This window comes from Myiozetetes cayanensis, unplaced genomic scaffold, assembly GCF_022539395.1.
Source record: "Myiozetetes cayanensis isolate MyiCay16 unplaced genomic scaffold, myiCay2020 scf3, whole genome shotgun sequence".
Lineage (NCBI taxonomy): Eukaryota > Metazoa > Chordata > Aves > Passeriformes > Tyrannidae > Myiozetetes > Myiozetetes cayanensis.
The window spans coordinates 47,302,925-47,315,596 of NW_026087521.1; the positions used below are offsets into that span (position 1 = coordinate 47,302,925).

At 35.6% G+C, this 12,672-nt stretch overlaps 1 protein-coding gene across 2 annotated transcripts in view; it reads left to right on the forward strand.

Moving 5' to 3' along the window:
* The window catches only part of SCYL2 (SCY1 like pseudokinase 2), a 37,717-nt gene that overhangs the window by 18,630 nt on the left and 6,415 nt on the right, over window positions 1-12,672 (forward strand). The window contains exons 9-18 of one of the 2 annotated variants that reach the window (XM_050324012.1): window positions 796-972; window positions 5,623-5,634; window positions 5,768-5,890; window positions 7,142-7,255; window positions 7,743-7,875; window positions 9,626-9,744; window positions 10,358-10,458; window positions 11,134-11,200; window positions 11,332-11,421; window positions 12,520-12,639. In XM_050324012.1, the coding sequence (XP_050179969.1) occupies window positions 796-972; window positions 5,623-5,634; window positions 5,768-5,890; window positions 7,142-7,255; window positions 7,743-7,875; window positions 9,626-9,744; window positions 10,358-10,458; window positions 11,134-11,200; window positions 11,332-11,421; window positions 12,520-12,639 (1,056 nt within the window). The remainder of the gene's footprint in view (window positions 1-795; window positions 973-5,622; window positions 5,635-5,767; window positions 5,891-7,141; window positions 7,256-7,742; window positions 7,876-9,625; window positions 9,745-10,357; window positions 10,459-11,133; window positions 11,201-11,331; window positions 11,422-12,519; window positions 12,640-12,672) is intronic. The other variant, XM_050324013.1, reaches the window with a different exon arrangement.

Genomic DNA, 12,672 nt, shown 5'->3' on the forward strand with positions numbered 1-12,672 from the left:
GTTTTGCACTACACAGTGCAAAAATCAGACTTCATGTTTAATACTCTCTTCTAATTTAGTGATTTTCTACTTTGATCAGAAATGGTTGCTGTTCTGAATTTGGCATGTATTTCACCTGGCTTTAGACAGGCACAGACTGAGCTAATCATCTTCAGGGCATTCTTTTTTTCCTTTTCCTGTCTTCAAAGTATGTTTTATGAGGGAAGTGACTGTGCCCTTGAACTGTATATTTCTGTTTATTGACTTGAAAAGCATTTAAGGATGTCTGACTCTGCAGTAGACATCCACAGTGCAAATACCTGTTTCATCAACAAAATCCTATTTAGGGAATGTACCTGGAGTTTTACTGGGAAGTTTAGTATCATTATGTGTTTGTTCATTGAGTGATGGGGAACAGAAAAAGGGATTATTTTCTGGGGGTGATAGCATCTATTTAGTGTCTTTTTAAAGGCTCTTTTAAAAGAAAGCATATAGAATAAGGTTTTCTTAATTCACGTATGTGGCTGAAAGTCCTATTTTCTGTACAGTTTATTGCCTTTTGTTGAGCTTCACAGTTCTTTAAGTCTCCAGTTACGTTTTGAGAGCTAACAGAGAAAAGTAAGAAAAGTAGCACAGTGTAAATTAGCTGCAGTATACTGTGAAAATAAGAGTTCTAAACTGAAAATTGTCTGTCTGCTTTTTGTAAATATCAGGTTGATACAGAAACTGCTACGCTGGCACAATGGTGACTTACTGCAGTGCAATACAGCATGATGCACACTTGATTTTTGTTGTATTTTTTTGTTGTTGTTTTAGCGTGTTATAATTCAGCGAATTTTACCTTGCTTGACTTCTGAATTTGTGAATCCTGATATGGTACCCTTCGTCTTGCCTAATGTTCTCCTAATCGCTGAGGAATGCACCAAAGAGGAATATGTCAGGCTCATTCTGCCTGATCTTGGTCCTGTTTTTAAGCAGCAAGAACCAATCCAGGTATGCTAATACTGTTCAGATTAGAATTTTTTTCTTTGGTGTTTTTTTTCTCTGAAAAAATTACTAATTGCTCTATTTGCCTTTTCCAGCTTCACACACATTGCCCAACCTGTCTGTAGTTTTCCAACCAGTCAGTCTTGATTCATGCAAAATAGATTTTTCCAGGAAATACACAAAGCCTCTGCTTTTTCAGATGAATTTGCTAACGAGACTAGATTAGCAAAAAAGGAAACATTTAATGTACCACTTAATTCTTGGTTTTGGTTGATTGTAGAAGACATATTTGTAAGCATTTTATCGCTTATCTAGCTTATCTGAGCAAGTTGTACAGTATAATATTTGCATATATTCTACGAGTAGCTGAACCTGTGATTTTTTTTTTTCTTTGTGTCCAAATTGCTGACATTGGGATCATGGGATGAAAAAATTTTAACTAACACTCTCTTAGAATTGCTGTTTACTCATGATAGTAAGAGTGTTTATGTGAGGGTTGTGCACGAATTTGTGAAATTTGTTTAATTCTGTTTGCCAAATGTGATATGTGAAGATAATTATACTCTTTTCACTGTAGTCTAAATGCATAAAAGTAGTAAGACACAATTGTTACTGTAAAGGAGCAAAAATTTGCAACTTTTTATCATCACCATGTGCATGATGATTCCTGAGAATTCTGTCACTAAGTTAGGCATTGTGCCTTCACAGAGGAAAGGCACGTATGCATTCCTTCCAGCTCACCTTGGTTTATTGCTTTATGCCATTATTTCTTGGAAGAGCACCTAAAGGGCAAGGTAAACATAGAAAGGAACAAGTAGACTTTTTATTTCTGGGTTTCAGAAAACTGGATCAAAGAATTCTCATTATACTGAGGAGGGGGAGAAAGGGAGCAACTGTCTAACTGAGAATACCTTGGAAAATTTGAACTACTTAGTGCTGTTTACTTTTGGTACACTGAGGCTTTGTGTTAGCTTTGTTGTTGTCTTGAAAAAAGTAAACATTTAATCAACCAAAAGTCAGTGAACATCTCATTTGCGCTATGTCATCCTGAAGGGTAACACTGTGTTTCGCTGCCTTTAACATTAGATTCGTGAGAAAGATCCTCACTGCAAAAAGTTTGTAGCAAAGTTTTATCAGGAGCATAATGGACACAAAAGCTGATTTATGTCTTGAGAAATGAGGGAAGCAAAATATAAACTTATGGTCAGCTCATAAACAGTGAGCTTTGCCAAGTTTTTCTGTAGCTATGTAGATACTATGTATTAAATTCTTACATTGATATTTTCAATGCTGAGTACTACATGGCTTATTCAACTATTATTCCTGTGGTCTTTTTAATATGGTGAAGTTTCTTTAAGTAATCTAAGTCATGTTTTCAAAATTAATTTATCAGGAATTTGAGAAGGAAATACAAAGGTTCAGAGTGCTAGAGAATAGAATTCTAGGTCTGACTATCTTTGTGCAAGGCAGAAAAGTTTCTGTGTGTTTGTAACTCCTAGAGAGGGACTGGCAGAGAATGCCAGTGTTTCTTCCAAATGCTGTCTTGAGATATAGATTTGTGTGAGGGGCCTGTTGCTTGACTTTCAAAGGATCCTTGGGTTAGGAAATAAACATATCGTAGGGAAGCTACTGTAATTCAGTGTGAAGAAATTGTTAGTCAGTGTTCACAATGTCGTTGTATGAGGAAATTTATAATATGAAAATGAAATATTTAGTTAAACTGCTCATTTATATCATACTCGTGGGGTTAGTGTGGAGTAATGTGTGCTGTAAATTAACATCGTAGCTTACTCTGGCATAGCTACCCAGACAAACCCTTAATTTATATTTGCAGGAATCCATGGATAGTTAGCATAGGATGTGCTGTCAATCCATATTCTAATTCAGTCCACCACAGTGTACCCTGAGAAGTACTGGGCTCTGCACTAATAGAAGATGCATTATTGTTTAGAGTGCAACTGCTGCTACTTGCTTATTAGATGGTGTATATGAATCTTTGGCTGTAGCATCTTAGTTTCTACCTAAGTAGATAAAAAGTAATGAATATGACCCTAAAAGCTAAAAATAAAAGGTGTTCTTTGGAACAACATGAACTGCATGCTAGTTAAACACAAGTAGAGAGAGAAATGATTCAGCTTTATCTTAGATGAAAAACATTGACAGGCAGTGGAAAAGAGCTGAACTGCTTCTGTGAAGTCTAAGTTACTGTATAGTACTTGATTCTTATTTTAGAGGAGATTTACTAGTTGTTAAATAAGAGGTTTCATTTACATTCTTTTCAAATTTGCAAAAGCAATCAAATGGTATTTCTCCAAAGCTATATATGTAACTAACATAGAAACTGTAATTCCACAGTATTATGGAGTTGTTAGAGATGAAGAGGTGTTGTGAGCCCATGTAGGTTTCAAAAAGCCAAGTTTAGGACAAACAAAAATTCTATATTGAAGAAAATTATAAAATCTTACTTTAAAATTTATCTTGTCCATTGTACCCACTTCATCACAAATATGGGGATATTGTATCAGGAGCAATTTTCATGGAATGAATGAATGATTTTGTGTATGTGTGCAGCTTAGGAAATAGTAAATATACAATGAGAAAACATATATTAGCTGCGGTATAAAAATCTGTTTTTCTTCCCTGTGTCGAGGTCTGATACTTTCACCCTGGAAGGTGGCAGGCCCCAGGTGGGCCAGGGCCCCCCTCCTTTCCCTGACCCTGGGCCAGGGGCAGGTGTGGCACTGAAGCCCCCCTTCTCTCCTGTAAGAGAATAGAAAAAAAAAAATCATTAGAGAAGGACTGCCTGGACAAGACATGCTGCAGAAGGAATTCCAGGCAGAGAGATTAACAGAGCCTCCAAGGTCAAAGCTGGCAACTAGAGAAGAGAGAAGCTGTGAAAGGGGGGGAACCGCTTCTTTCCCCCTTTTGCTCTCTCTCCCTTCAGCAGGGAAGAGATTGAAAACTAAAAATCCCTGCTGTCTGTGGAAGATTGTTGGGGAGCAAAAACCCCCCCTCTGCAGCTCATGAAGGAGCCCATGCCGAAGCAGAGTGTATTAAATAGATGTGACTACATGGGAGGCCTAGATAAAACAGAGTCCTGCTGGAGACCTGTGGCCCATAGAGAGAGAGACCTACACTGAAGCAAGTCGGCTTGGGTAGGATCTGGTGATCCCAGTGAAGGATCCATTCTGGTGCAGCTGAATTTGTGACCCTGAGGGACAGCAGAGAATGGAAGAACTGTTGCCCGAAAGGTAGACTCACGTTAGAGATGTCCATCAAAGACTGTCTCTCGTGAGGCAACCCCACAGGAAACAGAGGTGGACTCAAAAGCCATTATCCCTTGTGATCCTGTGGTGAAGATCCATGGTAGGCAAGTGTCTCCTTGCAGTCCATGGAAGACCCTACAGGGCCTCGGTAACCACCCAGCCTCTGGTCTTAGCTTGGGAGGGGGTAGGCCCAGCCCTGAGGTTGACATAGAAAAGAGAGAGCTGCAATGAATCAGAGTTGTTGCCCTAGAGATAATAGAAGAAGAACTTTTGAGTGCTGCAAAATTATTTAAAAGACCTGTAGCTCTGGAAACGGAAGAGACTGCTTCTCCTCCTGAACTGATACAAGGGGGGAGGGATATTTCTTTTACCTAGTTAGAATTGTTGTATATATATAGTTCTTTAGTTTTTATCTTGCTAGTAATAAATCCTAATGTTATTCTCCCCAAATCAGATCTCTTTTGTCTTCATAAACCTTCTCTCAACTTGTATCAATTGTGTGGGGGGTGAGAGAAGGTAGCCCAGAGCAAACTTACAACACCCTGTAAAGGAAGGGAAATAAATGGGGGAAATTTGTAATGTGGTCTTGATGTACTTCTGTTTCTACACTTTGATGCTTCTGTTTATTTGACATACAGGCACTGATTGCTATGTATTTTTAGACTTAAAATTTAAGCCTAATTTCCTCCTATAAAATACTTGGCATTGTTTCCATTCAACACACTTCATCCATCTAGTCTAACCTGTTTTCTAAAATGAGTCCGGATATCAATGGATACTCAGTGTCATCTCTAGCAAGTTGTCTTGCCTGTCTGAATCTTATGTGTTACAGACTCTCTATTTGAGACTGAGCCTGGATGAGTGACTTAAAATAGTGGGTAATTTTTAAATGGCTAAGCCTGAGAAAGGTGAATCACGCTATGTAAATGTGCTATTCTAGTGTTATCTTTTAGGTTAATGTGATGTGAGATTTTTTTGACTTTTTTTTTTATTTTATGATGTACAATTTCCATGTGAAATAGAATAAAGGCATTTTGTGGCCATCTAGTAGCTGTAATATTGTTTTCATTACATCCCTATTTATTCTAGGCACATGGAATACAGCTTTTATGTATGGAGTTGTGATCAAGTGCTTTGAGGACAGAAATCTGAGCAATAGGTTTTTGAAAGTTTAGTTTTTTCGTAAATGATGTGTGTATAAAGATTCATCTGTGGGTGAGTTTTTACAAAAGACCACAGTGTAAATAGAAACAAGAACTCCTTTCTTAGCTATTTGGATTTGTTATTTTAGAGGGGTCAGTCTAGAACATGCATATTTTGTTTGATTTGTATTTGCTCTTTTTAAAATGCAATAATATGTCAAAGTGTTTTTTGTCTTCCATGCCTTCAGGCAAGCAACATGGTAAGTGATGACATTTACTGAGTTCTAAGAAAACTTGTGAAGTTTTTATGATATGATACAATACACTTTAAGTTGTAAGTATATGCTTCTGGAGTTAAAACTTTCAACTTCTGAATTGTCCTTCTTTTAACAGATTTTGTTAATCTTCCTGCAAAAAATGGACTTACTTCTAACCAAAACTCCAGCAGATGAAATAAAGAACAGCGTTCTACCAATGGTTTATAGAGCCTTGGAAGCACCTTCAATTCAGATCCAGGTATAGTAATTACATATTTTTATTTAAACATTTATTTAAAATATTTTTTCTCTTCCAGCTGATGTGCCAATTTTTTATATAATCACATGTTTGTTTACTTGGGAAAAAAATAAAAAAGATAAAGCTGTGTAATATTCCTATACGTTGAAAGAGATGAGTGTTTTATTAAAGAAAATGTGGTTTTAAGAAAGTTAAATTTAGTTGCCTTATATTCCAGGGGGTAACCACTTGACTGGTGTTCTAATGCTCCTATCTTAAAATCTCACTAGCCACAACAGCAGAAAGTAGGATATGCATTTGTACTCCATTGCCTGTGTAGCAGAAACTATGCAGGCAGGCATACTCTTACCTGTCAGTGAGAGGTGGTTTATTCTGAGGTCCTTCTGGTAAGAACATCTGTACTGACAGTTACCTTGGAAGACCTGAATTGCTGTAAAATCATATTAACATACCTTCTGGTGACATTTTTATGTATATGTATTTTGATTTTTCTCTTTATTCTTTCTCTGTCTTTCTGAAGTTCATCTGTTTGTTGGGGTTTTTTTAATCATTCTACTGGAATTGGCTTCCAGTTACCCAAAAACATTCAGGGGTGGGAGGAGGAGTTAAAGAAACAAAATATTTCCTAAAGAAGGATTTGGATAATCAGATGTGACTTCTGCCTTTGCAATATTATGGAGAAAGGTTTTTTGTTTCTAAGTACCTGGCATGAGTTTTTTCTGCATCAGTAGTTTTATTACTCAGGTATTTACTTGCAGCATACTTAATGTTACTGTCTCTTGTGTTTGAGTTTGGGCTGAAATTGTGTGTTTATTTTTTCTCTGTTGCTGAAGTATGTTTATTCTTGACATGCTCTTTTGTTTTTCAACTATCATTGTACTGCTGTTGATAGTACTCATTCAAATTTGCTTGCTTTATGTTAGCTTGATGTAATAAAAGCTGGTTTTTATATAAAGGTGTTTTTGAAAATGTAAGATATTCTTGCTATCCAAATACTTTATTATGGTTTTATGAATCCTCTCTTTTCTAAAGCCTATTTCCAAGTTCCTGTATACATACCATGATGCTTTATTATTCTAGCTATTTTCAAGTGAGTCTGATAGATTAAGGGCAGCTTAGTGGAACATATGTCCTTAAAAGGAAAGCTTAAGAAGGCATTTCAAACTAGCTTGGATATTGAGTAAAATTAGTACTAATTTTATAATAAATGTGCATGTTTCTTTTTAAACTTGTATGGAATTTTTTTTGTAGGAACTTTGCCTAAACATAATTCCCACGTTTGCCAATTTAATAGATTACCCATCAATGAAAAATTCATTAATTCCAAGAATTAAAAATGCATGTTTGCAGACTTCTTCTCTTGCTGTGAGTATCCTAGTAATTTTATCTCTTAGTCCTCAGAAAATGTTGTTACATTTAATTACTTTGGCTTTTCTGCTGTTGTGTCTTTAAAGAAAATCCAATCTGTGTGCTCTGATTTCTCTTTTTAAATCTTGTAAACTACTTTTTACCAATGCAAAAGTGCCATTTACTTCTTTACTCTAACAATTTTTGAAGTTATTAACGACTTATTGTGTTAATAATACTGTAAAATTTTTTGAAGTGTGTTCCACAGTAATATACATTGACAGTGTTTGTCATGCAGAAAAGCCAAGGTTTTGTAAGCATTGTGTAACTATATGTGTTTTACTTTTGTGACACAAAAGGATTTTTTTAAACTTGTCTTGAATTTTCAGATATAAAGGTGGTAGTTTCAGTGGCACTTGTTTTCTTCTGAGTTTTGTAAGGTTGTTCTTTTTTCTTGGACAAAAATATAATGAAGAGTTTGTTTAATTCTCATCATACTTCACAGGTCCGGGTAAACTCACTAGTGTGCTTAGGCAAGATTTTGGAGTACTTGGATAAATGGTTTGTGCTTGATGATATTTTACCTTTTCTACAACAAATTCCATCAAAGGAACCTGCAGTGCTCATGGGAATTTTAGGTAATTAATACTTCCTACCTTATCCTCTTTTGTTCTTTCATGTTGTAAATCTGAGAGCTTCCTCTTCATTGATCATGTTTACATAGTGTATTGCTAAAATGAACTATTTAAAACTTCCTGTTTCTGGTTCTTAAGTATGTCCCTGTTCAGTTACCTTATGTACTGCAGGTACATCTGACACTAGGACACATATTTTTAGTCTTCAGGGCCCAGTGCAGTTCTGAGTACTCATTGCAGTTCTTGGGCTGTGACACTTATGGACTGTATGCTCTACAGAGCCAGAGAAGCTGTTTTCCTCAGAAGAGTGTGTCATCTGTCATCTTTCAGATGCTCTTTCATGTCAGATACTATAAATGATTGTCTACAAATCTACTGTTCTTTACTGCAGGTTTTGTTAGACTCATTTTGTTGGATGTTTAAACAAGTAGTGCTGCCTTTTGCAATGAAATGGAACATGAGTTGGGTGAAGTCTCACAAAACGACCAACAAAACCTAATGGCTTGTTGAGACCTCACTCCCAGCTGTGCTTTCCTAGTGTCACTTGGTGCCTGCCTAGCTCAGGGTGGGTGATTTTAACAATTTCAATGCACTCAAGGAGACCAGATGACCAGAGAGACAGCCAAGAAAGAGATGCAGCCTCATGGCCAAGTCTGGAGGACAGTGACCATTTCTCTTACTGACAACAAAGTGTTTTCAGTAAGATCATTTGTAACAGTTGAGCTGTATCAGCCCTCATTAAACACCGTAATAATATGTGATAGCAGCATTATTTTGATTTGCTCAAAATCAGTAAGACGGCATCTATTTATACTGATTTAGAACTGCCTGTTTCCCTTAATCCTTGCAACTTTGACTTATATTTGCTCTCTAAGAAGAGGGACACTGGGTTTTTTACTTTAGTTATGTTATTACTGAATTCTACTCTGATACAGTGAATAAGTGAACCCTTGTTTGGAAATGGTGGGCTGAAATCAATTTTATATACCCTAGCAGTCCTTTTCTCCAGAATCATAATACCATCTTTCTTGTATGTCATTCATACCTTCTTTGTCTTGGTGACTACTCTGTTCTACTACCATAGAAAGTGAAGAAAGCTGCTGTGTCTTTTATGCTAATATGTTCAGTGTTTGCCACAAGAGCTGGACTGTTTAAGCAGAAGGATTCTTCCTGTCAGAAACACTATAGAACTTGTGGGCTTAACACTGTGCCCTCATGCCTGTCAGTATTCTTTTTTCCAGAGATTTTAGAATAGATAAAGATTACGCATGATTTCTGATCCCAAGTGTACCACAGTCAGATACTTCTAGGTAACAATATTTGTAAAATGCTATCAGAGAGCAGTGTGATAGTTAATCCTAGCCACTTTGATATGCCAGGGGAGAACATATCCTTAGTTAACACAGCTTGATTTCTCAGTGGCAATTTGTCACTTTGTGGTAACTCATTTGCACGAGATCTATTCAAAGATGCATATTCTCAGATAATCGGACAGAACAATACATTGACTAATAACAGGTTTCATAACTGCAAAGTATGACCTTGGGCATCCTCTTGTTCTGAACTGTAGCAAAGCCTCTTGCTGTTATAAGTTCCTGTTGTAAAGGGGTACTTAGTCTCTTGGTCATGTTTGTCCCTGCTTGCACAGAGTGATTGTTGAGGTGATCAGTACATATATGAGCGCGTTACTTGGAGTTTGTTCACATTGTTTACTAAGCTTAACAATTTTTGCCATTTTGCTGTTGTATGGTAGGTATTTACAAATGTACCTTCACTCACAAGAAGTTGGGAATTACCAAAGAGCAGCTTGCAGGAAGAGTACTGCCCCATCTGATTCCTCTTAGTATCGAGAACAATCTTAATCTCAATCAGGTAGGAACATGAGTGTTTTGCATGCTTCTACTTCCTAATTATTAAAGAATAAATTTAAACTGTTGTCATGAGAAATTCATACATTACTGGATGTCTGTATCTGTAGTGAAAGCAAATAGTACCAAAACCTTTTCAAGTTTTATTGCATTTGCATGTTTAAAGCGTGTCATTTTTCTGTATATTTAAGTGATCTGGTATAAAATTCAAAATTAATACTATCACCTTCCAAATATCCTGCAAAAGCAGTGAGCTACTAACATAATAAGAATTCAAATTAAATACTATGTTGCTATGAAATATTTGGAAAGGGAATACCTAGTAGGTTTGTTTGCTTTGTTTGAAAATTAATCTGGTAGTACTCCTATGTGAGGGGTTTGTCTGCATTGTCACCTTTTTTTTTTTTATTTAGTGGAATATATTTTTCCCTGTCCCAGTATGCACTTTGCTTGTAGTTTTGTATCTAATGCATGATAGTAAAGGTGATAAATTATTTAAAAATCTGCAGTTTCTGACATTATATATTGTAGGTTTTATGAGGTATTACCTGTTAAGTTATACCTGACTAGAATTCCATCTCTCCAAAATCCAAACTTATTATATATTTCTTTTCCAGTTCAATTCTTTTATTTGTGTTATAAAAGATATGCTTAACAGACTGGAGGCAGAACACAAAACAAAACTTGAGCAACTTCATGTCATGCAAGAGCAACAGAAGTAAGTGTTCATGTTTACATTAGAGAAGAAGTCAATTGTTTTTGGAATGTTAGAAAATTCTAGCCATAGCAATAAAAAGATTAGTCAGTTCTTAGTTCAGTGGTTGAGGTTTACCTTAAGTAAGCACAGTTGTCAGAAGGTTTACTAGTCCTAAAATGATGATAATATTGTGATATTAGTGGGTTTATAGAAAAAAATCCCTTTATACAGTTCAGTTACAGTTTATTATTTTAAGTCAACAATTTTTAATTAATTAAATGTGAAAGTTCATATTGAGCTCTGCTAGTACTGTTTATGCCTCGCTTCTGTATGCTAACTTGCTTTCCTCTAGTTGCTGAGAAATAAACCATACTGGAGAAACATAAACATTGCAGCCTTTTAGAAGGCTGTGATATTTTAAGATTTTTAGAGCTATTTTATGCAGTCTGATACGAGGTGAGATTTCTGAGACAATTGGACTTGGACTTGGACTATCTCAAGTCTGAGTCATTCTGTTCAAAAGGAGGAAGTAAGACCACGTGAAATGGTTAGGAGACCTTTACTATTTATCATAGTAACATTTCCCAGTCTCTTAAAGGCTGTATATAAAAATGACAGTGGTCTCATAATGAAATTTTTTGGTATTAGTGTGTGGCTCCACAGTTATCTTTGTGTAATATATTCTGCACTATGTAGATCTTTGGATATAGCTAACCAAATGAGTGTGTCTGAAGAGGCAAGATCTAGTGGTACAAGCAATCAGGTAAGCACCAATATTTTATTATGTAACTTCCAAATAGAAATTTGAAATTTAAAATTACTTAGTTGATATTTATGTTGCCTTTCTTTACAGTATTTCAAATAATGAAGTTTTGTTTCTTTGAACTTAAACAGATCGACAAGGTATTTAATAGTAGTGGTGCTGACCTTCTAACTAGTGGATCTGATAGTAAAGAAAATGAGATGTCATCAGTACAGAAGAAGGTGGGCTTTGCTTTGTTTTGCAATTCAGTTATGTCCAGCTGTCTAATATAAGGCTGATATGGTTGCAGAAAAAGAGTGTGTGTAAATATTTACCTTTTTTAAAGCTTTAATAGAAAAACTAACTGCTTTTGTATAGCAGAACACTACACATAGTCACATGTGCAGGTCCACTGAAAAATGTTCAAATCATATCCTTGAACTTCCATAGAAGCCTTTCCTTGAAAATAGTTGCGTACAAAGTAGGCAGCAGTTAGGATTATAAATTTGTGGTAGTTTTCTTTTTCCTTAACTATAGATTTCAATGAAACTTCAGCACTGGATTTAGGTAGTAAAATCAAACTGGGGACATTTCTGATAAAATTACAAAGAGAAACGAAGATAAAATATAGAATTTCATGTAGTAGCAGAGATTAACATTCACTGTAAAGTTCCAAGTTAAGTGAAAATAAACAGGTAGTATGGGGTTAAATACAAGACGCAGAGAAAAACATGACATGAGAGACTAGTAAACATAAGCATAAACTATTGTATAATTCTTTTCATACTAATAATTATGGAAATGGCTCCCCAGAATCTATATATTTTATAATTTTCACTTCTAGTTATCTGAATCCTCTAACTGATTTTTGACTAAGGGGGAATGATTTTATTATTTTATCCTTCATTATTAACAAAAATAGAGTTAAAATCCTGAAAAGGCTCTTGAGCAATCTAAAAATAAAATTCCCTTTCCAACTTCATGGTCAATTGCAGCTCTATATCAAGTTAGTAACCATATAAAAACAAAAACTGTGAAGAACACTTTTTCTTTGCCCAATATTAAGAAGACAAAGCTCAAGTGGTTTTGTTGATATGTCTCTTTTATTTGAGACTACCCAAATTTCTTGTGTTTATTTGCTTTAAGTACTTGTTAGCAATGTAGTAAATGTTATAATAGATTTTGTGCTTATTCCCTTTCTCTTGTGTGTCTTTTGTTTCTAAATAATTGTATTTTTCTACCCTGTATTGAAATGACAGTGCTATTTATGAAATACAAATATGAATGTACAAATCACCGTGTTTTTTTGCAACTTAGTATCAGTACCTTTCCTTTTAAAGGCATCACTTACACTGGAAGAGAAGCAAAAATTAGCTAAAGAACAAGAACAGGCACAGAAACTGAAAAGCCAGCAACCTCTTAAGCCACAAGCAACTGCAATAACACCTCCAGTGAAGCAGGTGAGAAAGAACAAGCTACTGCACTGCTTCCAT